The sequence below is a fragment of the Symphodus melops genome (assembly GCF_947650265.1).
Source record: "Symphodus melops genome assembly, chromosome: 15".
NCBI classification, from domain to species: Eukaryota; Metazoa; Chordata; class Actinopteri; order Labriformes; family Labridae; genus Symphodus; species Symphodus melops.
Window position 1 is genome coordinate 15558231 of NC_136705.1, and position 26307 is coordinate 15584537.

A 26307-nucleotide genomic window follows, 5' to 3' on the forward strand; every position below is an offset into this window, starting at 1 on the left:
TAAAGTCTTTGTAAGAGAGGTCGTTCAAACATTTAAAACCAATAACCCCCAATATTGACTTCATAGTTATTCAGTAATCAGATTTGAATTAGTCAGGACTAATGATTTACATAATCACTTCCAAATGGAGTCACTTCATGACCACAAGATCAATATTTGTGTTTAACGTTGAACATTTTCATGTCATTTGCACATGATCAAATAGTCGGATTCATTTGAAGTTCTGTACTAAAAATGAGGATGTACAGGAAGGGGACTTCCTGTACATCCTCATTTTTAGTGAGCCTTAGTGTAAAATGGAAAATGTTCAGACGCTCAACTCAAAGAATGTAACAAGTAAAATGTTTGTTCCACTTCTCATCCCAAATAAAGGCACACTGGTTAATTCCGTCTCATTGTTTGCATTGTTGTTGTTGATGAAAACTTTGACTATGAAAGACAAGTGCAACTCAGATTCACTATACTTACAGTGCTTAGATAGATCCATAGATACTTTATTGATCCCGAGGGAAATTCAAACATACTCTGTTTGGACTTGCAGAGTACCTCTCGGAAAAATAGGCAGAGCCTGCACCAGCTCAGGAGCTCACTGTCCCTCCTACTGTAGAGGTGTGTGTGTGTGTGTGTGTGTGTGTGTGTGTGTGTGTGTGTGTGTGTGTGTGTGTGTGTGTGTGTGTGTGTGTGTGTGTGTGTGTGTGTGTGTGTGTGTGTGTGTGTGTGTGTGTGTGTGTGTGTGTGTGTGTGTGTGTGTGTGTGTGTGTGTGTGTGTGTGTGTGTGTGTGTGTGTGTGTGTGTGTGTGTGTGTGTGTGTGTGTGTGTGTGTGATAAAATAATACTGCAATATCAACATTTTTAGAAATATTTTTTCTGAAGTCAGTGATACTTCTGTATTTTAGGTTACACAACTGTTTGACATCTTTTTGGTCTGTTAAATTACGTGGTTCCAAGAGGCATTTCTTTTACAAAAAAAAGTCATATTTCGGTGGCCACACGATCCATGGTGTTTGGCGTTTCTATTTGTCTCTATGTGTCTGTGTTCTGTGTTTTTTCCACATTGTCCTCACCTGGCTGAGAAACTAATTTCCCCTTGGGGACAATAAAGTCGAAGTGATATGTTAGACGTTAGAATTTTCCCATTATACTGAGTATACATTGAAGAGCAGTAATCAGAGTATTGTTCTATTGCTTTTGTTTGTGTAAATATGCAGAATAAATTGTTTATAATTTATTAAAATGTAAAAGAAATCATGTAAATAATTGGAGCAGTCGGCCTCAAAACAAAATAAAGGCAGCTTTGAGTCTCACTTTGACTTTATTCAAAATAACTTGATCAATCAGGCATGAAATAACCAATACTGTAATGATAAAAACAACTGTTCACATGTACACATGTACTCAAAGCTCAATCTGACACATTCACTGTGACAGAGATGTTGAGTGATTTAACAGGAAGTCCTGTTACTGATCAGAGGGTGAAGCAGCACTGCACCTCTGAGCTCGTTTTGTGAATTTTCCCCATACAGAATAGTTTTCTTTGTAAGAATTTCTCACTAGCAGCTAGTTCATTTAGTGGTTTTGGTCCTGAAGACAGAGAGGCCTTAGAGCTGGTCGAGTTGAATTTGGTCCCATAGCCAGAAGTCTGAATGCATCACACTGATAACTGGTACCAGGAAATTATTCTGCCGTTCCTCTAATGTAGTGGAATGTTTATTCGACACCTTGTTAGGCTTAACACACAGCCTTTTTTTGTTAACTTCTTGCCAACAAGTAGACAACAGACAGCACATCTCATCCTTTAAATGCAGTATTTCCAGAGGAATGTACAGCACCTGTTCATTATGGTATTTACACATAACCCCCATATAGATTCAAAAAGGGTACATCCGGTGATTTCTCAGCTTGTAAACTGCACCTTTAAACCTGACGATAAGGCCTTAACAGTGTCCCGTCGACAGTAAGTGGTCATAAAATACATAACATTGGATACTTCACATTCTAAATTATCATAAAGATGTCAGAGTGATGCATCTGCAATCACCAGTATATGTACACTGTTTTGAAGGTCATTTTTCACTGTTATAGAGCCCTTGTTTCTTCAAAAGTGGTCAGATGAGATGTGCAATGAACTATTCAAAAGTAGAATTTACAAAGGCTGTAGTAAAAAGTTGGGGGAACAAAAACATCGGTAAGCAAGAATAGATGTTTCTGTATGGAGAGAGGCCTGGGAGTGACCATGGAACAATACAGTCAGGATTCTGCAGTCTGCATCGAGCCTGTGAGAAAATACATCTTTAAATGTAGTAATGACCAGTTGAGTTATTCCTTAGACTGCTTTCCATCTGGCTGTAAGCCTTCAGTAAAAGGAAACAGTAAATAAAAAGTTTCACTTTTTTGTCTCAAGCCAAACACTGTGCTCCTAAATATCCCCATGACTCCCTGAACTCCATCAAATTTAAAACGAGATGAAAACCAGTCATCTCAAATTGAATACAACAGTGCATTAAGGTACTTTCAACCTTCAACTTCCACCAACTCAAAAAAGAACAAAATGCGGGCAAACCACAGTACAATGAGAATCTGTTTTAGACATGAGACTCTTGAGCACTGCAGGTTCAGGTCAGTCGACCTGAGAGTGCATATCTGACTGACAATAGTAACTTAGTGCTTGGTCACTCCCAGTCTGTGTAGCATTACGTACATGACTTAAATGTGAAATTATGTATTGTCCTTACTGATGCAGCTAATCCTAAATTCATTTATTCTGAGGTGGGCTTCCTGACATGACCAATAGAAGCAGAGGCTGCAGTGTGCCGAGTTAAACAACAACAAAAAAAACTGTTCTATAAATACTCGTGGAAAAATTCTTATTAGCAACACATGACCTCAATCAATAGTCGAATACCATTCAACTCTGAACAAAACAAAAAGTGTGTACGTTTTGTTTTGTAAGACTGTCGGTGTCATCTTCCTGAATCTTTCAGGGTATTCTCGAAAAAACAAAAGCACTTGTTGCATTCCTGCTGTGATGCATTATGTAACTGGTACCTTTAGCAAAATCTGCACGGCAGCATCACTGACTTTTCAAAACATGGAACAGCATATATAAGCAATACAAAACAACTTCCAGCTTTAGGCTGATGCTGGATAAAAAATAAATATTTACAAAGCATGATGGGTTGTTTTTGTTCAACATTTTAAGGGTACATGCATGCATGATTCTCAAGTCAAAATATCTAAAAGAGTGATAGCACAACTTTGAAACTGACATGGAAAGTATGTCCAGTGGGTTGCTAAGGTAAGGACAAGTCTCTTCATATTAAATTACCTATAAAAATATATATATAAATAAAAAGGTGAGGGTATTGTGTTGCAAAAGCTGCAGCAGCGGTCAACGTTAAGCTGCACCGACATTAGAGAGAGGAAGAGGGTGGCGAAGGGAGAGAGCAGTCAAGGAGGAGACGCTGCTGCTCCAGGTAATGTTGCTCAGATTTCAGAACTATGTGCTGGTGTGTGTGAGTGTGTGCGTGTGTGTGTGTGTGTTCTAGAACACGACAAGGCAGTGTGTAAGTCTCATTCTCCGACTTCTGCACATTCTAGAACTCCGGATCACACTTATTCTCTGACAGTACTTTTGCTCTGGAACAATGACGACACTGTGTTCTAGAACAAAGAACAAGCCCGGTGTTCATGACCAAAGACAGCAGATTCTAAACCCTCCAGGAGTTTTAGGCTGTAAAAACTGTCAGACGCATGTTCCTGAACACACTCGATTGTTAAAAAGGAAGAGGTACGACCGAAGCCCATCACTTTCGGGGGACCCTAAGAGAGGAAATCATTCTCCAGTTCAAAGACGGAGGGCCTTGCTGGGGAGCTCTGAATGCGGCACAGAGGCACGGTGCAGTCTCGTTTCTGGCCCTCTGTGTCCATGTCCAGCAGGGAGCAGCCCATCCCCACGTCTGAGGTCAGTACCATGTTTAGGTTTTGTGCCGTCTTTCCCCCGGAGTAGTGGCCAAGCGAGTAACTCTTGTTGCGTCCCCGCAGCAGGGCCCAGGCGTGGGGTTTGGCCCGGAACGACACCGGCCGGGGTCTGGAGAAGGCCTCTCCACTGGAGGGCTTCTCTGACGCCACAGCCTTCTCTTTCTCCTGCTTCTTCTGTGTGGCTGGAGGAGGCAGAGCGGGAGGGCCATTTGCTGGAAACAAACAGGGAAGAAACATTAATATATTTTTTTTTTGTCAGACACAGGGGTTTAATTCCTCACCTCGTGTTGCTGAACTCACTATTGTGGTTTGTTGTGTATTTCTTTCTGCGTAGCCGCGTTCCTGTGTTGTGGTTGCTCTGCTCCTGTGGCTTGCTTTGGGTTTGCACTGATGTCTGCGTGTTCGCCGCAGTCCGGCTGGTCTGGCTTTCTGTGGATGCTGCTGGGTCGGGTCTTACCGGCTCTGCGTGGTGATTGACGGCCACGAGCTCGACCTTGGCGGGATGAGACGCTTCAGCCTCGGACTGTAAGAGACACTTGGTGGAGTTGCATTCTATGATGGCCGACATGGAGATGAGATTGACGGGAGGGGTCGGGGTGTGGTTTGACAACGCTGCTTCTTCTTTGCGCGGGCGACCACCAGGTGGCGAGGTGCTGCGGCGGAAGCGGGTTGCACGCTGAAACAGCCCCTCCTTCTTCTTCTTCTCCTTTTCCTCACGCTGAGGCTCGCAGTCTTCCCCACAGTTTTTGAGAGCTTCCCTAATGTCGTAACCGAGCACAACAGAGGCCAGCAGCGAGCCGCAGCCATACAGCACAGAGTCGGTCTTGCGGCGGGCTGATGTCCGCTTCAGGCTGTTGGTGGGGGTGAGCTGGGGGGTGGTGGAGGTGGACGAGGTGGATGTGGTAGTGTAAGGGTCGTCCGGAGTCTCTGGTTGACCGCCCTGACCAGCTACCCCGTCTCCCTGCACACTGGGGCTCTGAGGCTGCTGCTCATCCCTCCACAGAGGTAGATCGATGTACACCTGGTTGGGGAACTTGAGCTGCTTTGGCTTGGAGCTGCTGTCAGGACACTCCTGGGAGAAGGCTTCATCTTTACCGGCTGGAAATACACCAAAAGGGGATCAGCTACTACAAACACATGACTGATGGATACGCTTTAGAAAAACACTCGGCTGTTTGATCAACACTGAATGTAAATGAACAACAAGGATCCTGACAAGAATAAGAGTCCAAACTATGTAAATCAGACCAGACAAGAAAAACAACAACAATGAAGTAGCAGCACTTCCCTGACAAATGAATACCTACCAAACAAACAAACAAACAAAAAAAGAGAGATCCTTGTTTACATTCTCATTTGAAACGTGCGTAATGGTTTGGTGGCTCACCTTGTTCGGTGAACAGTGCAGCGAGGGGGACAGACTTCTGAGACTTGACCAGGCTGGTGGACCAGGGGTTATTGCCGTCTGACAGAGGACGCACTCTGAAAGACATGAACAAATGTTTTAAAAAAAAAAAAGTTCTTCATGTGGGCCGCAGTCGTCCTCGGGGAAGGAAAAAAGTAGTGCATTTAACTAAAGTGGCAGTAAGCAACGTGAACATTTCAAGGGAGAAACCTCGAAGACACCCGCTGGTTTTACCAACCAAACCTAAACATCCTCCTCACAGGGCTGATGCTGGCTGGTTCCGTACAAGCGTCCCTTCAGTGGTGGTTTAATGCATAACTGATATATGATATATGATATCTAAAAAGGCCAATAATGCAGATCAGACATGCGTGTATTTAAAGGAACATTTAAATGTAACATTTGTGTTATTCAAACACAATGTTCACAGCACATAGTGTAGCTTTAAGTCACAGTGCAGAGTAAAAACAGAATAACATCAACACTTGGACATGAGGATGTAGTTATGTTGCTTAGAAACAGGCACCAAGTGGTGGCCTGTGTGTGTGTGTGTGTGTGTGTGTGTGTGTGTGTGTGTGTGTGTGTGTGTGTGTTCTTTGTACCTCTCTGCAGCAGCAGGCCTTTCTTTGCTCTGGACTGAACTGGGGCCCCAGGTCCGGCCTTTCTTCTTGATTCCCTTTTTCACATCATCGAACTCCTCCGGCCTGAAGAGGGTGCTGCGGCCCCATGTTCGATTGCTCTCGTCTTGAGTAACTGTCGACACAGTGACCACACGCGTGACTACAGCAACCTCAGCAAGCAGTTGTTGTGAAACGGACCGTGACACGTTACTAATATAATACTAATACTAATAATAATAATAATAAACCATTGTACATCCTGGGAGTTGTCTTTCTCAGTAATGGATTTAGATTGTCAATGTGAACTACAAAACTCATATCGGTTCTCTCTCAAGAGTTAACGTACAATACAGAGATTTAAGCCTTTGGCATTTTTCACAGAGCTTGTTTCTTGAAGTTTCAGGGTGACATTGACCTTTTCTTAACAAGAAAATAACAATTTCTTTACATTTAAAGTCTTAAAGCCAAAGAGCAGAAACCAAAAGCAGGACGGTTGGTGTTACAGAATCTTTTTAGAGGTGTTAGTTAGTTATTGTGAAGTTGTTATGGAAGGCAGGACCCACCAAAGAAACCACATCCCAGTAATAGACTTGGCTCATTATGGTTACAATTTCTGACTTAACATCATTACACTGACCCAAGCCTGTGATAAAAATCATTAAATTGTTACTTCCTCATTTGAACCCATTTTTAGCAGCGACAGCCAAAGCTTTGTGTTAAAGTACACATCAGGAGACCCTCCTGCCAAAACACCGAAAATACAAACACCCCCCCCCCCCCCCCCCGATGGGAAGCCACCACACATCGAACCCTTTCACTCGTTACAGTTAGCCAAACATCCCATGCAGCGATTGTTGCCGTCTGTCACGCTGCATGTGGACGGCCAATCGCTTGCCTGTTCTCTTGAGCCCACAGGAGCCTGTGAGCTCGCTGCTCAGATCAACATCCTGTTGGTAAACATGCAAAATGTCCCTCTGCACATGAGACGTCACTGAGGAAGGAAACACACGTTACCCTCGTCCAACATGACCACTGTGACACACACTCAATCACAGTCCTTGTTTTACAGCCTTGAACTATCTGATGACAAAATGTGTATTTTAAAACAGAACTTTGATTTATAAATAATAATAATGACATAAAATGTGACTGAAATGGGAATTATTGTGACACCTGATATGGGACATGTAGTTCAATGTCTACATATTAAATACATGTATTCATTAAGAAGCTACATAACGCTGGTAAAATTCATGTAATCAGTGAAGAATAATGTTCTGCATCTTTTGTTAAATTTAATCTTTAAAGCATCTGTGATTTGTTTTGGCTTTTTTTTTTGTTTTAACAATGTTCTCATCCTGAATAAGAAGCATTAATTTGCACCCTCTTACATAAACAGCCAGGAGGAATTTGGTCCAGTTTTTACAGAGGCGTCGGTGCGTTACTAACAACGTTATCAAACTGTTCAAACAACTGGCTGACTGCTTCTGGCTCCCGAGCTTTTTGTTCACACAGCTTTTGTCAGTGTGAATGACACTGTGCCCATGAAGAGAGGTGATGACACTTCCTTAGGATCATTGTGCAATGAGAATTATTTAACCTAATCGAGAGCAGGACATACAGCTCGTGTCTGACACAGACATGGAGGAGGCTGTCAGACTCACACGGAGGAAAAAAAAAACACCCTTGGACTCACGCTGAATGGCTCGTAGCCTCGGGATGAGAGTGGGACTGCTGGGAGGAGAGGAACTGGTGCTATGAAGACTTCGCCTCTTGTCCATAGAAGGGGAAGCCTGCACTGTGATTTTATGCTGGAAGTCTGCAAATGACACACACACACACAAGCAAAATGAGCAGGAGCACTTTAGAGTAGAATTCAAACTTTTTCATTTCGAGACAGCGTATTGTCCGAGCTGGCTCAGGCATGGACTGCTAAAGAGCTTAGACTGACCGGGAACACTGAGCTCCTGTCTCTCTCTCTCTCTCTCCGTGTTCAGTAACATCAACAACGTGCAGCTTCGACACAGCTTTTACTTCTGGAGTGTGCTCTCCTACTAGCTACAGTACGAGTTGTGAAGCACAGAACCCCCGAGCTTGAGAGCTTTCTGCCTGATGCCGCTGGTCACTTTTTAACTTGAATACAGGACTCTACAGAATCAAACGAGCACTCGCAGTAACGAAGGCACGTGTCAGCTTTTTATACTGGTATACTGGTCACACTGGTGTATAAGACGCAGCCAAAAAAGTGTGTCTTCCTCCACTAGATGTGACGGTAATTAAATGTTGCCAAGGGTTTTTGTTCATTGTTCATACATGTTGGGTCTCTCTGTTTAATAATATTAAAAAAGTGTACAGTCTAGCGCTGCTCTTTTTGCAGAGTGTTGGAGAAAACATCGTCATGAGTTGGCTCTATACCAATATAAATTGTTTGTTTATATTGTCAGTCCGAGACATAAAGCAACAACATTGATCCTTTGTGTCAGCTTGGAATGACGTAACAACGGTGCAGTGTTAAAGTCTGCCAACCTTGTCCATCAACAACACTCGTTCTCTTTGTGCACAGGTTAAGTTCTGCTGCATTTCTTGAGATATTGTTGATGATACAATCGTCTGATAATCTGATTGGCTAATAATACAAACTGGTTTTCCAGGTCGGTAGCTGGAGTAGGGCCCCACTAGTCCTCGCTTCAGTGAACATCTCTAAGATCTCTCTCAACCTCGGACACAGTAACCTTCAACTTTTTAACAGTCGGGACCTGCGGACACTCACCTGAGGGCAGGCTGATGCGGTTTCCATCCTTCAGTTTAAGTCGGGAGCGTTTGAATTTACCCTTCCTCTTCTTCACATTGGGCTTGTCTTTGTTGAGTTGGAAAATGAGGATGTTCAGCTCCCTCTCCAGCACATTGATCTCCCGTTCGGCCAGTTGCTGCTCCCGGCGCTTCAGCAGCTCCTCCTGAGACTTCTGCTGGAGGGCCGCCCGGGTCAGCTCCTCCTCTCTGGAACGTAGCTCCTGGAAGAACCACCAATAGAGATACATAAGAGGAGCGGCAGACAGTGTGCGAGTAAACCAGAGATCTAGTCTGTGGAGATGTACATTTCTACATTTCTTCACAAGGCGTCATAAGACTCCCTTCTCTCCAACCCTGACTGACTACGGTTGAGTTTCAGTGCAGGTTGTACAGACACGTTTCTTTGAAAAGATCTCTCTGATGCTTCAGTGTTTACTTGACATTGTTCGTACAACTTTCCATCTATATCAAAAAGTTATTGAAATGTACGGAAATAAAAGAAAAGATCAATAAGATCCTCTGATCGTTTATTAGGATCAGTCCTTTAAGGAATCAGAGAGTATCTCTTTTACCTTCTCTGAATTATAACAAACCTGCGACTTCATGCTTCTGTTTTCATATTCACTAGTACTCCTGCTTTAGATGAGCTCCTAATATACATCAGGTTAAATCCTCTCTTATTATAATTATATAGATCATCAGTTTAGACTCTTAATAGTGAAAAGGAGAAGATTCGTAGTAGAATGACAAACCCTGTATCGTTCTCTGACAACAGGAGAAAAGCTCTGTCAGACTGATGTTTATACGTGAGGAAGGCCTTGTATTAGATAACCGTGTGTGTAACAACCTGGTTTCAGGAGATTACTGCCCGCTGTTTGGGTCTGTGTTACACCCAGTAAGCCTTTGGAGCAGACAGCTCTGTGCCCCATCTACTTTCTGTCTAATTGCTCTCAGCTAAGTAATAATAATCCTTACTGGATGACTTCAATAAAGCAGCTTTACGGTCAAGCCCCTACCACCCACCTAGACACAGATTACTGAGGGATGTTTACAAGAAAACTGCTGATGTAGCGAATAATTCTGCTTTTAATGGCATTAAATTTGCGATGAGAAAAATGTAAGTTAATGCTTGCAGCTGTTTGTTTTTTTTCCTCTGCTCTGGATGTATGAAACGTTCAGATTGTGATTCTGCTTTCAAGTGCTTGGTTGTAGCAAAGCATGTAGATTCTTTTTAGAGTATCTAAATGACAGAAATAGCCTTTTTTCATCAAATCAATGTGAACTAGAAGGTAGAAAACAATGTAATAAAACATGAATGAAGCCTATTCTGTTATTATTAATGCACGTTCAGTATCCTTGTCTTTCAGTTCATTCTAAATTGACTCAGCTCTATGTGCTAATCCTGCTGTTTTTCCCAAACACTAATTAACCCGCCTCTTTAAGCCAGCAATGGGAGACTTCTCGAGGAAGCAGATTAAGGTCTTAACAAGGGGAAGTGTGCTTAAGTATCTCGGTATTAACAACTGGTTTTGTTAAATGCACGATTAGCTTGTCCACTGAAAGTCACCAATTACACTTTTTAGCTCATAAAAGCTGCCCCAAGCGAGTCAGTACGGCCAGACTAGATCTTAATAATGGATTAGTTTAAAGAGTATAATTGATGAAAAGAGCAAAGAACAGAACACGTGGGATAAGAAGCCTGTTAGATGTTACGTACTGAGGTTTACAAATTCCAACACTGTGTGGGACAGAGTAGAAGGAGAAAGAAATCAACTTTCCACTCCACAAATCGAGCCACTTGTTTGTGCGGACGTCAGTGAGCTAACCTTCTCTTTGGTCCTGAGCTCATCAAACATCTCCTGGATCTCCACGCGCCAGTCGTCCTGCATGCTGTGGAACGAGTCCTGGGGCATCGTGGCCATCACCGCCTCCTCGATGGCGGACAGCTGCTCCAGGATGCAGGAGAAGGAGGGGCGCACATGGGGGTCCTGGTCCCAACACTCTGGGAAGACAAACACACATTGTCAATCAATCAACTTTTAGTGATGTATAAAGCCCCAAATCATCCCAAAGGTTTACCCAGTGTGCAAGCAAAACCGGTCTACAACCTATTCCTTGTCATAGTTTTCAAACAAACATTATAATTACTGTTTGTAAATGTGCCAGGCTTTAAACTACAGTCCCCAGTGTTCCTACTGTAAGGATGGTTTGCTCCTTACAGCCAGTCTGTCCACAACAGAGCCGGCGAGTAAACTTTGAAAGCGTCACAAAATCCTGAAAGGAGACTCTTTATCATGTACAGACCCTTCTATACTTTACTGAGGGGAAGATGTTTTTTTTTTTTTTTTTTTAACTAAAAGAAGGCAAAAACACATCACAACAAAAACGAGCACAATCTTCACACATGGAGGACGGAAGAAACTTGAGCATTTACAGAATGGACAGTTTATAGGTTTTTCAGTTTCTTCTGTCGTTGTCGTTTCTATGGCTGCAAAAAAGTACAGATAAAAAAAAAACACCACTGCAACATCTTTTTTTACAGATAATGTTTCAATTAGGAAAAGAAGAGTCGTATCAGTCAGTTATTATGGTAGATCCTGACGTTTTATTTACCTTCCATGAGCTTGGCGAACGGTTCTGGGCAGGTGGAGGGGATCGGTAGAGTTAATTTGTTTACAGCGACACCGTAAGCCACAGCCAGGCCGTCTATCCCCCGGTACGGCACCTCCCCCGTCAACAGCTCCCACAGCAAGACACCGTAGCTGGTGGAGGAAATTTATTACACAAAGCAATGAGTTATGATGTCAGAAATGAGTACGGGGAGATATTTTATCCGTGCCCTGCGTCGTGGTTTCTCTCACCCCCAGACGTCACTGCCTTTGGAGAACAGCGATGACTTGATGACCTCAGGGGCCATCCAGGAGTAGGTTCCAGCTGCGGACATTTTTGTGGTTTTGTGCCACTCCCTGGCCAAGCCGAAATCTGTGATCTTCAAGGTCTTCCTCCCGATGTCGTCATTCTCAATCTTTTCAAGTAATAAAACTTCAAAAAGGAAGAGGAGAGGAAAGTGGTAGGTTAGACGGAGGCGTTGGAGGGTGGCGGGTAAATGGAGACACGTCAGGAGAAATGTGCGAGTGATGGAGAGAAAAAGGAAAAGCGGGAAGACGGGAATGGGGATAAGGAGGGACGCACGTGAGAGCTGTGGAGGAGAAAAGGGAAAGAAGATACAACGATGGTGTGAGGGGGGAGAAAAAGGCAGGTGAGGAGATGAAAGTGATATTCAACAGGGCCTACAGTGGTATGCAGCTCATTTATTACTGTAGAAACAGAAGGCTGACAGCGTCACAAAGCACCTGTCCTTAGGTCCTAAACATTAAACACTGTTCGACCCCTCCAAAGCTGCCTGAAACACGACACCTGCCGAGAGAAATGTGGCACCGGGAAGCTCCAACCCAACGATCCTTCGCACCAACCATGTGCTATAAAAACCTAATGACTGCACAGCATTTATTTCACACACACTGTCCTGAATGAGAGCAGAGCAGACACCACGTGGTCACCACACTTCACTCAATTCGAAGTCGATGAAGACTTCGATGAGGGAAGTTCACAGCAACTTCAAATCAGACTAGTGGGTGAGCTTATTGGCTAATCACACACATCCAGAAATTGAAAACAGGATTAGCTTGGATTTTCAGGTCCGAGTAGACTGTTGAAGTTCAAGGACAGGGCAGGATGTTGAAATAAAACTATTTGAATACAAAACTACCCAAAGCCACAATATGTTATTTTGCTAGAGCCTTAACTCAAGACAAACCAACGATGACCAAAAAGAAATAAAAGGCTAAAATCATCTTGGAAGAAAATGTGATCGTTCAAAAAGAAGAAGTTGTGACTCATGTCATGCTCCCTACGATCTCTCATTGATAAAACATTAACAGGAGACCTTGTTTGATTGAACTTATTTACCGATGGGATCATGGGAATTTGAGTCTTCACAGCTTTGCAACCAGTAGAACCGATAAAGGTTGATCTGATGAGTATATATCAAGAATAAATGAATCACATGGTGGTTTTATTTTTGTTAGGGTAACTCATGTGTACTCATGTGTACTTCTCATGTGGATTCAATTTAACATGACGAGTACCCTCTGATGGCAGAGAATGCTAAGCTGCCATCAGTAGTCATACACGTTCACACGGTGCGGTTGCAGCATATTTAGGGTGAGGCGTCTTGCTCAAGGACACGTTGACATGTGGCTGCAGGAGCTAGGGATCAAACCTGCCACCTTCCAGTTGAGAAACGACTCTACCACTGATCCACAGCCGACGTAACTCTTTCCCAAAAACAACTCTGTTTGCAAACCAACGTCCGGATAATGGTGCTTTCTCTTCGACATGAAGCAGCTTTTTCAAAGTAGCAGGGTATCAACAGCAGAGAGACCTTTTCATCCTTTGCTCCTCTTGCCATCATCTTCATTCATCTTTGCCCTTACTAAACTCTCACACTGCAAATGGCCGAATGTTATTGTTTACGAGACGTGCATTACTGGAGGATTCAAGCTTTTCCGTGTTGATGTCACAATATTGAGTCAACATCATATCAGATCTTGCAAAGAAGCTAAAACATGACCATAACAAACTCCCCTTCTCAAAAACACGTCAAAAGATGAGTCATTTCACCTCCCGTATCCAAGCACATTTGAGATAATTCACTGCTTCTTCAAGGCCGTTTGTCAGCAGCTTTCAACAAAGGCTGTATCGTGTAGATGTTGCACGTATTACTTGAAATGTTGTATCATCCCTCTCTGACCTTGGACTTGACTCTCCCACTGCATTACTAAACTAAAACCTGTCAAAACATGTTTTCCTTTCATAAACCTCTGACACCCAGTTGGCATGGTTTACGTTCAGATTGTAACCGATCTTCAGTCACAGTTAACAACACATCAGGACATTAAGACAGGGATGTTTATGTCTCCGTCTTAGGAGGAACTAAAGACAACACATTTCATACTGGTATATTCACGGATTTAGCCTCAGATCAGATCGTGTGTATCAAGAGATTTTAACATTGCCTTTCACTGCGATACCATGTTCTTCCACTTCTTAACGTTAACCTGCATCTTCACTGCACAACATTTCTCAATGCATCCCCATTGGACAAGATACTGTATCAAGTCAACGTCATCATGAGGTCAGTTTGTATCAGTTATTAGCACTTCAGATGACGTTTACCATGCCAGTTGATTTATTTGCGTTCACATTTGGTGGCTGTGTTGTTGTTGAACTAAGAAGTGGTTTGTGTTGATAAATGTTTAAAATAGTTTTACAAGAAAAACAGCGCATTAGAAATTCTAGTTGAAGTATTGGCATTGCATCAGTTCATAAACATGTTTTTGGCCTCTTCTATATGCATGCTGTGCAGATGTGTAGCTGGAACATAGAGCAGCCTATCAAATGTTTTATAAAGCTCTACTAGAAGACCTGTCATCTGAGGTAACGTAAAAACTGACCATTTTAACAGAGTTTAAAATACTTTTCTGGTTCTCCACATGTATTTTCAATGATGGATGGACAGATACTTTATTGATCCCGAGGTACATTCAAGTGGCACTTAAACCCTCTACAGTAGGTCTCCACTAATAACTGGGGTATTGGTGCCATTACTTGCCTAGGGCACTGAGGGGATCCTCTACCTGGGCTGCAACAAAAGGAATTCCATTACAAACAGGTTTCACTACACCTATGATATACTCCTACTTCCTGTTGTCAAGTCCTCTTTCAGTGATTCCATAGATTCCTCCCAGCCGGCTCTGTGGGTTCATAATAACTTATGACGGCTTAGTTACACAACTGAGAAGAACTGTGGTTCTGGGATAAACCCGGCTGAGTTGATTGGCCGATAGAATATCATGCCAAATACTTTCTTTGTGGCTCCATGAGACTTGAGTGTCAGCCCTCTAGAGATATCCAATAAAAGGCTGAACTCCTGTCTACATGACTCCATGCTGACGCTATGACACAAAAACACTTCTCCGACCACAGACAGTCAGCTTGTTTGGCTATTTGAGCAGTCAAGTTCACTACACAAATACATTACAAAGCTGCTGCTGGTAACCTGGGATGTTTATTAATGTTACTCATTCTCATTAATTACTAGTTCTCTGCATGTGTACAAAACAGTCCATAAAACTGTATCATTGTAAAATCTAACCACATGGAAAGTTCACTAAAAAACACGTCAACCGTTCTCTTTTTAAACTGTTAATTATAGTTTTCTCTGTTTTTACTTCAAACAAATGTGACTAAAGTCATGTTCAATGATCCGGATAAGACAAGCAATGATTATTAATTATACCAACTTTAAGTGAGTCACCGTCTCCGTCTACGCCCACAATGTCTGAACTTGAATTTCAACAACAAAGATTTCAACACCAACTTATATTTGAACTTTTACGTCCAAAAAGCAGAATGTAAACAGTTTAAACATAATATAAAAAGTGAAGTATGTCACTCAATGCTTAATATTAAATCCTAATAGAGTCATTAAATACTGACACATTCATGGCCTGATGAGACTTTAGTTCTTGTTTGCCTCATTGTTAAAATCGGGATTTGTTAATGTCTTAGGAGTTAATTATGACTTTAATCAAACATTTCATAGTTATAGTTAAAACATGCAGGCTAGATAAAGCAGGTCCTAAAACACCATCCTGCTCTGCTCTTTCTGAAGTGTTGAAGGGAGTTGTAGTTTCGAAGACTTTGGGTGTTTGGAAGAACTGAAAAGGACTGAAGTGAATGTAAGGCATACCTTCAATACTTCATTGAAGTGTTGTGCTTAAATTATCACGAGATAATACTGAAGATAATACAAAAAATAAAGAAGGCAATTTTAGATACAAATCATGCTAATGCTAACGGTAAAAAGCTCAGTAATGCCTAGTCCCTGATGAACTATGGCTCACCTCCATCCAACAGCTGACAGGAAACAAGAACATTTAGTTTCACTGAAGGGAAGTTTAAAACGTCTCTTAGGTTTTATACATTTTAACTTTCATAACCACAAAGTCCTGAGTTCACGCTGAAATATATCCTCTGTATATGACACAATTTCAGGTATTCAGTCTTTCGACTATACCTGAACACTGTATACACAGCAAAAAAAGACGCTCTGGTGTCTATGATGATCATCGTAAGTGACAGTGTTACTCATAGAGCTCTGTGTTCAGTTAAGTAAGCATGAACAGATAGAGCCCTGTGTGCAGTCAGGCAGTGGATTGACAGACGTTTCAATGACTTTTTCCTCTTACAGGTAATTTAACACGTTTAAATTAAACCCAAAGGGCAGCTGTGCACGTTACAACTACAGTTTACATTTCACTTTTTTACTTTTGGTTTTGTTTTTAGCTGCATGAGCTGGTGACAATGTTTCCAATAGTGAATAAGTCACCAACATTACAAATACCACTCACTGTGAAGTGTGTAAAAAGTGCTTGTACTGCTTCTTCTCAGTCCATATATTAAGTCTCACTCCTTTGAAAAGACAATGTTTTGAAGAAGACAACAACGGTGCAACGCAATTGGAGATGCTCGTGCCTCCAAGGCAAACCCCACCCTCGGTCCAACCCCCATTTAATTCCCCTTTCCAAACAGTGGAACTTCAGGCAGACCCATCTTTCATGGTGCAACAGTGGGAAGATCAGAAGCAGAGCAGCTGCCTTCAAAGCAGGTCCCACGCTTCTTCCCATTGCTTTCTCCCCCTCAAGGTAAAACGAAAAAAATACACTGCACTGGAAAACAGGACCATCTCTTCTCCCTTCGACAGACGCAACATTTAACAACACGTTCAAAGACTTCTGCTATATTAGAGACAATACTTTTGGCTAAACCATTGAGATTTTAGAATATCATCTAATCCTTCCTCATACTGACTGTTCAAGGTTTTTTAACCATTTGTTTCAATCAATTGAAACAAACTGGATAATTCAGTTTGGTATAAAAAACAAATAAAAAGAAAACGTGAATGATGAATATTTGACAGAAAAATAATTGAAGCTCACTTTAGCAGCAGATTGTTTTATAGTCTCTTTGACTCTCCTGTGCATCACTGTCAATGGTGGAATATTATCTGACAGCACTACACTATTGTTTTCTGCTATCATCTAAAATCAGCTCTTCTATCTGATAAAACAGTAGTACTAGTTCATCGATTGGTGCATAAACTGGCCTACTTGCTGATACTTCCTCCAGCATTTCATCCTGTCCCAGGTGCATTTCTGATAACAGCAGTATAACATGCATGTGATACCCTTAAGAAATGCGCACAGTGAATAAGAGCAAGAGGAAGTAGCTGTACTGAATCAGTACTAGATCCTGACAGATAATCGGCCAGCTGATGATATTGGCCTATAATAGTAGATTTAGGGAGTATGCGCATTGGCTCATTTCATCTCAGATATGCGCTGATATTACACTTTTTATTCACCAGTCTACTAGCATTTGATTTGGGTTTCATTGTGTTACACTAGCAGAATGTGTTATATGGATTCGAACAAGTGCGGTTACTATCCAGTTATGGGAACATCTTGTCTTTATTATATATTTTTCCACAAGTGTACGACTGTGTTTAAGAGATCAATGCAATACATCTCTTTATCAATTAAGATCGAAGACAGATCAAGTAAAAAGATATCGGCTGATTTATCTGGATCAGATTGAATTTCTCCGGAATGTCGACATTCACTACCAAAAATGCTATGTTGCTCTATTAGCTATTAGCTTTGTTTTCTTTGTGTCTGGTAGCTACAGTGCTTTTTAACTATACTAACATTCAACACAAAATTGAAAAAATGTTCTACAGTAGTGCATTTTAAGTCCTATCTCAAGGCTTCTTTTATTTTTGTACTTGCATAAATAAGCACTGACAAAGCACGGTCAAAGTAAAGGGCTGCCTGCTAACTTGACGTGGCAGTATTTTCTTAACTGAACCAACAGACTTAGCACGGGAGCAAGTGAGCTTCCTGTAGTAAGCAGAAACAAGGCTGCTAAACATTCCCCGACTGGTCCGTCTCTCCCAGCTGAAATGAGAGTGCCCCCAGGCATTCTGGTTGATGGGAAAAGGATCAGGGCTAATGGCTGGCTAAATCCATCTATCATGGTCACGTCTCTCCGGGCCACTTGCTCTTTGTCTGTCCTCTTCCTCTCCTGGTTTGTGTCCGATTATGCCTGAATTAACCCTTACCCAGGCTAATTTAAACATTACAAATGTTTAAAGGTGCTCAGCCAGTACTTTTTGCTGTATTAGCATCGATCAATGTGTTAGGGAGCTATAGAGGGGATTGGTTGATTTGGAAAGCAGCTCTTCTCAGCTGTGGGCCCTTTTCCTTTTCACCCTGCCCTGCAACAATAGGTGCAGTCAGGGAGAGGTCATAAAAAACACAGTGAAAGCATCTCCACTCCTCCTCTCTCCCCTCTGCCCATTCTCTTGTCAGAGAAAAGACAGGCAGTAACTGTCTGTGTGTCAAAAGGGGTAATTGTGGGAAGCCTGAGAAACCTAGTCAAGCTTTGGTAACTTTTTCCTCTTAGATTGTACTTTTTCCATAAGTAGAGCAAGACAACAGAAAAAAATTGGGTGGAAAAAGGTTGCTCTCTTAATACCACCTGATGAGCTTAGAACGTGATCTCTTTCAATACTTTTTCTTTTCCCACAGGAGGTACACATGGAAACCCAAAAGTACAAGATAGTAGTCCTTTTAGTATGTTCATATGCAATGGAGCAGTAGCAGGGCTGCAGGCAAAATGCAAATAAGCTTGCACTGACATTAAACTAGCATCAGGGCAGAAAAGTGTGCAATGGTTGCATCCCTATTTTCTTTTAATCACGTTTTTATTTGATCCAGGAGCAAGGTTTAGGCTGAGTGAGTATTTTCATTGGGCATAGGAGGGAATGTATATCCAACATAGGAAAACATTCACAAGGAAATAAACTCTAGTGCTCTATCACAGAGTTAATGCAGGTGTTCCCGTCTTCAATAGGATGAATGAAAGAATCTAGTGTTAACATTCCTGTTAATTTTGTGGGACATGTGCATGTGTCAATCATAACTTGAAAGTAATATGACTCATCACAACAAATCACATGTTCATAGTTGAACCTAACTTACAATTAGAAAGACAAATAGAGCTGGAAATGACAGGGACACAAGCACTTGGCCTGGGTTCTTGTGTTTTGTAAGGGTTAGCCTTCTTAACTCTGAATTCAACACATGTTCTCTCCATTTATTTCCTTCATCTGTAATTATCCCAGTGTGTTGAGTGCTGACGTAGAAGAAACCCCTTTCTGGGCTGCTGGCACTTATGCAAAGTCTGCACAGATCTGCAGAATGAAGGCCGGGGGGGAGAGAGAGAGAGAGAGAGAGAGAGAGAGAGAGAGAGAGAGAAGGGGGGGGGGGGGGGAGAGAGAGAGAGAGAGAGAGAGGGAGGGGGGCAGAACGATGAAGTCAAACAATAGCCTAAGATTGATGAGAGAATGCTGTTGCACACGCTCCAAATAGAAGTCCATCGGTTTCAGCACGCAGCTCGAGCACACATTCCTGGCATACCATCGCCTGCACCAAGATGTGAAACTCTGAAGTCAAAGTGGGTTATGAGTGCTGGCTCAGGGCCAGGTTTCAGTGTGATTTCTTGCCCTTATTTACTGCCGTATAAATGCTACCACTCCTAGCTGGAGGGAGAATGTTTTTGCAAAACAGATACAGAGAAGTGTTAATGACGTTTTTAATTAGTAACATGGATACGAAGAGCCGTCTATTATCCAGAGAAGATGTATGCTTGTTATAGTTTGTCTTATTGCTGATAAGCGTGTATGTAAAGAAATGTGTTACAGTTACAGCTCTCACATGTCACATCTCTTGGATGTGTAATGTCGCTTTGAGTTGATTGCACGGCCGCATGTTTCCATAGTTTGGCCCATGGATGTCAGTTTCTCTGCATGTTGCTCAGGATGAATTGAGAATTATTTGTGTTTGCCGTCTTCTTCGTTTTTTTTACAGTTTTCTCTCAAATAAAAACAATCAAATATATGAAAGGCACAGTAAGGCCGACATAGTTTATTTGTCTTAATACTGCAGTATTTACTGCTCACTGTGAGCCTGTTTAACTTTTGCATCAACACTACAGAACACTGCCAATATTTAACAAAAACAGGGCCACAACATTTAATTTAGGCTACATGCAATAAACAATCCAGTCCTTTATGAGCAATTTACTGACAAATGATAGAGACCATTCAGAGGATCAAGAGCCTGTATTTTAAAGTGTCAACATGTTTAGAAACTTTGATCACTCAAGAAGCAGTAAAATAAGAGTTGATCAGATTCCCTGCTTTAAAAAGAAGTGCAGAACATTTTAAAACAGCAACAGAAAGTATAAAAAAACGGAAAAAACAAAACAAAACTCATTTTCACTTCTGCCTCTGAGTTCAATATCAGACACAAATTTGCTTCTTCATGAAGAAGGTAATTAACTGTTCAGCAATGAAAACATGGAACCAAAACTCTTCTGTCCCCAGACGCAGCCAATGTTATTAAAGAAAAGCTGAATAAAGAATAAAAGGAGAATAAGTCAAGACAACTGTACGAGCAGAACAACGTTGATGAGAGTGCAGATCTAAAGCAAACATGCTGTAGCTAAATGCACAATTTCTTTTCTTTTTTTTTTTTAACTCATATTCAAAGTGAAAGTGACTGCACTATTCCTGGTTGAAAGCTATGTGGGCTTAAATAGTAGAAGTAAAGAGAGAGAGAGAGAGAGTAAATAGTAGTAGAAGTAAAATAGTAAAAGAAGAGGGAGCAGAAGGGAAAAAGGGGAGGGAAGGTAAGTAAGGAGCAAAATAACGAAGTAAGAAGGGAAACCCCCTCAGTTTGTGGCAATAAAAGAGTACCGCTGCTCTCTGGGAGATTAAATATGAACCGAACAAAACAAAACGAGGGCTTTGAGACCCTCCGAGTCCTAGCCATTCTTCTGGTCACAGTAGCCTAGCAACCGCTGCTTGACCAGTCCATTGTGCAAACGTATGTTAAGCTTTTATCCCTCATTAGCAACATTCCTCCCTGCAGGCTGGGATTTTACAGATTAGGTTGAAAAACACAAAAGAGATTGGACAAATCTTGCTGACTTCCAACATATTACTTTACAGGCTAATCATTGATCAAATAGCTGTATGTTTGTCTGTGTGGAGTATGTGTACACTGCAAGTTGATAAATGACAGGCAGAGTAGTTTAGACTAGATGGAGAAGTTAGGTTGTGTATACTGTATTTACCTGTGTATGACCTGCTTTCACTATAGAGGGGAAAATGTGACGTGACGTAAATCAAAAAAAGAGAAATGGAGAAGAGGTACAAAAACAACAACAGACAATGTGCTCATTAAATAGTGAAAGATGGCCATTGAACATCCATTACAATATATCGATGTCATGTTTACCCGCTGGGCATAATTTTAGACTGACAGATGCACATTATACGAGACAAACAGACAACTTCACCAAGCTGCATTATGCTGTTTTATTTTATACTGGGAAATCAACTCAACACACCACAGGGGGCCATTTTTTTGCGTTTGTGTGTAAGAGAGTCCTTTGTGAACTCACTGCCCTGGCTCAAAGGAAACACATACAGCTTATTGTAGTCTCTCTTTTTCCCCCCAGACAACACCGTATTGACTACAGATGTTGAGACTTCTCCCCGTTGTGGGCACATGCCAAAAAGTAGAATTAAGAGCCGTCGCTTTTTGAGAAGTAGAAATGAAGAATGAAATGTTTAAAAAAAAAATTTAAAAAATCCTTCAGGGAAAACTGGTGAGTTCATAGTATCATAGTAGGTCTACAATTAGCACAATGTGAATGATTTCTTTAAACTGTATGTTGGCTTTAAGTACTGACTCGTGTATTCCTATCATAACTGAATGTTTAACAAAAAGTAAATATAAACCTTTGTTTTGAATGTTCCCGTTTGAAGTATTCTCTGCTGTTAGATTTGTTTACTTGGCCATACAGCCAGTTTAAATGTTCAATGATGGACAAACTTACCCATAAAGGACATGTGACCTAAACATTCCTTGTGTAAATATGGGGATAGAGGAGACGCACAAAGTGGAAAACAGCCACTAAGTGCTTTAAGTAGAAGATGTTTTATTGCTCGTCTACAAACACCCCAACTGTGTCTTCTGGGGCACATGGGGAATAAGTGGCTGACTTTGAAGCAGTGCATCTCAAGAATCTTTTTATATAGGCTCTCTGTCCAATCCAAAATACTATGCTAGGCAGCGGGCACTTCAGGAAACACTACTGAGAAGTTAAAGAGCCAAAGCTTCAGTTCACAGAGAAGTGGCAGGACAAACACACTGACTAGTGTTCGCAGCTCTGTGCCTGTGCGGGGGAGGACGGTTTGTGTATGTTCACCAAACATCCGATTAACTCAAACTGTCTAAACAATAGTTAAATCCTTTCTCTCCATCTGCCTAATAATTAACACAAACCTCCACACTTTAATTGCACTAATCTTATGATTGGGCTCCACAACACTGCCCATCACTTGGCTTAACATGATCATATATATATAAAAAAAAGTAAAGTTTGGTTTAAAATGACGGGTAACATGTTTGTCATGCTTTACTACCTTAAATGCCCAACTGCATTTGCAGCACGTTAGGATTACAACAGAGAACATGCAAAGTTATTTTTGTGCTCAATCTGCACAGGAAGGCCCTTCAGATGTGGCACCGCAGAGATTCAGTTCATCTGGTAATTAAAGAGGGTCTGCCTGGTCTGCCCACAGTTCACAGCTGGAGATTCACAGACATCAGTATGCCAGAGCTGCTCCCCACATGGCCTCAGGTCAATAAGACTCTGTGGCCACAAAGGGAGAACCAGTGTTCGGAGTCATATTACACACATTAACACACCTGAGTTGAAGTGGGTAGCCTGTGTCAGTGTCGGTATCAGACTCGGACTCTTTTTCTGTTTTACAGTCCTCCTGTCCATTCATTATTCAGTCCAGGGAAACTAAAGTTTGCTGGCCTGTTGTCAACTAAAAGTCCACACAAGAACTCTCTGGTCTAATGCTGCCCTGAACTTCTCACTGCATAATGACATCGCTAAATTACCTTAAAAGTCAGAATCCAGAACTGCATATTAAAAGTTCAGTTTTCAAAATGTTTCCTTCCAGGAATTGTGAAACTACACAGAAATATTTTGTTGAATAAGAAATAAGCTATGTCAATAATGCTGACAGAAAACCCCTCAGTCAATTAGTTTCTATATTATTTTACCTGGATTGTTTCTCCATCTGACATTTTACCCTGTGACCTCTGGTATTAGCTGTGGTTGGTTGAGCACATGGCCTGACAGTGTGGACACTGTGTGTTTGGCTAGTGTTTGGTAAATCACTGCCTTTATTTGGACAACATTTCAGCTTGGCATAGAGAGGGGGTGGGAGGGTGTGTGTGTGTGTGTGTGTGTGTGTGTTTTAAAAGGATGATGGGAGTGAATGCAGGGGAAGGAGGCAGCCCAGCTGAGCAAACTGACTTTAATTTCACATCCTCTTGATGGTATCCCCCACCACTTCATACAGAAAAAAACTGCTCGAAATACATCCTAAAGAAAGGGCATTGCAGCACATGAGATAATTGGAATTGTAAGTTTGAAGCAATCACAGCTAGGACTACATTACACAAGTATTATGTTTACCTAATGACTGACAAGCATGAAGTAAACACTATTTACTAACCATCATTTATATGCTCATTTTGCTTCTAGACTTGATAAACTTCCAAACTGACATTGAGAGGAAATCAGAGTTAGAATAGTATGAAACTTAATATACCTATCAAAGAATTAGTCTTGTACCTTCAAACAAAGTTGTCCTCCACGTGCAACAGGTGGTTGCACAGGGTCTCCTTCTCACTTTCTGCAAACATTAGATCTCTCCTTCACGTACACGCACAAACATAATACCATAATAGTAAAGTTTGCTTACTGTTGCTGGATTTTAGGTCACGATGTATGATGGGTACCACGGCCTCCTCGTGCAAGTACTGCATCCCGCGTGCGATCTGCACGGCCCAGTTGACCAGTATGTGTGGAGGGATGCGCCTTCCAGCCAGTGCCCGGTTCAGGGTTCCTCCTCGCGCATACTCCATGACCAGACACAGGTTGGGTTCCTCCAAACACACTCCCTCAAACTGAATTATGTTGGGATGCTGCAGCATGGAGAACAGTTTTGCCTCTTGTTTAACACTGCCGGCGGTGGCTGTAATGTCCTCGTCTGGGTCTTGTCGAGCCGCTTTCACGGCTACCTCCTGATCGTTCCATGTGCCTCGGTAAACTTTCCCAAATCCACCCACACCTATGATCTCCTCTAGGACAAGTTCACCGAAGGGGATCTTGACGGGCGAGCTCGGTACTCTTTCTTGTACACCCACCGTCCCACTCGTGGTAGGCAGACGGTATATAGCGGGCTGGTAGGTGACATAGTTGGAGGGGAAAATCCCGACGCGTCGGTTGATTTTTCCCGTCCACCATCCCTCGTCCCCGGATATGGCAGCATCCTTGGACAGGACCTCCACCACGTCCCCTCTTCTGAGACTGAGCTCGTCCTCTCCGCTGGCCTCATAGTCATATGCGGCTGTCCACAAGGACCGAGTCGGGCACAGCGGAGCTGAGTGAGCCCACGCCCGGACTGTGGGGGACTCTGTCCAGGCATGCTCCCGAGTCCCACCGCCGCCCGGCCGCCCTTCACCGTTTGGGAAAGCGGCCTGCGAGACATCCATTTCTCGGTGGCCGTAGCGGCACCATAGGCTGCAGAGCTTTCAGAACAAAATTAAAAAAGAAACTTTAAAAAAGAAAAGGGCAACTTTTAGAAACCCTCATGGTGTCACATCTACGAGGCTGTCTGATGAGAATAGAGGGGATTAACCCAAGTCAAATCGTGTCCAAAGGTCCTCTGGGAGAATGAGCGTCTGCAGCCCTCAATCCACGTCGCCACTCCAGTCTCAGTGTGCGGGGTCAATAACTACAGCCAGTTTCTCCTGTTAGCCCAAACTATTACATTTAACTCAAGCACTAGTCTATGGGCTCAGTGTTAAGTAGCTATAAGATGGAAACAAACGACTACCGTCCAAACTCTCACATAAACTCTGAAAGCAGATTAACAGTCGTAAATAACTCTGTATCTGTCACTGTTAAATGCTAACATGAACAAGCTAAAGTTAGCTTTCCACAAGCTAAAGTTACCACAGTTATTACAGGTGGCGCAAGAGGTGCACCTGCCCCGTCAGCTCTGCACAGACACACACAGGCTCTCTCTCAAAGCCGACCGAGACTTTCACCCGGTCACGGAAGCCCGAAAGGTAAAAAACTCTTCCAGCTCGTTTGTGGACTTATAAAAGTAATTACTACAGCACTGTCTGTCGAGCTAGCTTAGCATAGGTCAGCCCGTTGACTGGTGGTGAGCTGAAGTTGGGAAAAGTTGCTCCGCTCAGTTTGAAGATCGATAATTCCCAAGTGTGTTTCTCCTTCGGGATTTGAAGAACAGTCGACAGGTTAAGCACGAGGAATACATCGGATATCCTGGATTTCAACTTCAATTCGAGCACCCCAAAAAAGGCATTAAAAAAATCCGTCAACTTTAATCAAAACAACCCCCCCATCGCGGCTCTTCGCTTGAAGAAGTCTGTCCCAGCAGAGAGGCTAGTGTGCCGATGATCAGTGGGGACGCTGCTGCTGCTAGCGCTACTCGCTGTGGTGGACTCTGATTGGCTGTATAGTGACATGTGACCGTCGCAGCAGTAGGGGGGAGGAGGGAGGGGCAAATTGAGGAATTTGTGAGAAGAGCGCGCCTTCACTGAAATTATGGCAATAGTGGACACACACACACACACACACACACACACACACACACACTCTCTCTCTCTCTCTCCCTCTCTCTCTTTCTCGCTCTCTCTTGCTCTCTTATTGTAACTCTTCTTAAAGTACCTTACCTTTTATTGTGAAAAATATAACTACTACTATTGCTTCAACTTCTGCTGCTATTGAAAATAGATTGAAAATACATTAGTGGATGCAAGGAATTGCTAAGGATCCCGTGTCATGTGTTATCGTGTAGCCTATGAACAAAACAATGCCAGAAAGAAGTCGGCTTAGTTTACAAGTCAAAACACAGACAAACATAAAGGTTCGCAGACAATAGGAGGGTAAACAACATTACTCGAAGACGTAAGGTAACGATGGACGAGAACTCTTTTAATTAACGCATAGCCTATCATTTTATCTTTGCCTATAGCCCATCTATAGGCTTAAATAGACTATATATTGATAAAGGCTATGCTCAAACATATCCAAATATAGGCTACTTCTACACTACCAAGGATAGTTTTCATTGTTTCCCCTTTATTTATTCTCGAGAACTCATTGAGATCAAGCTCTCATTTACAGTGATGTCGAGGGTACTGT

At 42.3% G+C, this 26307-nt stretch overlaps 1 protein-coding gene across 1 annotated transcript; it reads right to left on the reverse strand.

Annotated features, from left to right (window-relative positions):
- Window positions 1-1293: 1293 nt before the first annotated feature.
- Window positions 1294-25635, reverse strand: map3k21 (mitogen-activated protein kinase kinase kinase 21). The gene is made up of 10 exons (XM_079362506.1): window positions 23834-25635; window positions 11655-11835; window positions 11407-11555; window positions 10620-10795; window positions 8774-9014; window positions 7700-7822; window positions 5986-6136; window positions 5366-5460; window positions 4279-5076; window positions 1294-4190 (listed from the first exon to the last, which is right to left on the reverse strand). The coding sequence occupies exons 1-10, from the start codon at window positions 24624-24626 to the stop codon at window positions 3820-3822; spliced, it is 3078 nt and encodes a 1025-aa protein (XP_079218632.1). The 5' UTR covers window positions 24627-25635; the 3' UTR covers window positions 1294-3819.
- Between the last annotated feature and the right edge of the window lie 672 nt (window positions 25636-26307).

Excerpts from the sequence above, each read along its gene's own strand:
- map3k21 (XM_079362506.1), bottom strand. The coding sequence starts at position 24,626 with ATGGATGTCTCGCAGGCCGCTTTCCCAAACGGTGAAGGGCGGCCGGGC. Across the intron at positions 11,836-23,833 it reads TGACCTAAAATCCAGCAACA|TTTTATTACTTGAAAAGATT; the intron begins GTAAGCAAACTT and ends TCCTTTTTGAAG. Across the intron at positions 10,796-11,406 it reads GTTCGCCAAGCTCATGGAAG|AGTGTTGGGACCAGGACCCC; the intron begins GTAAATAAAACG and ends TTGTCTTCCCAG.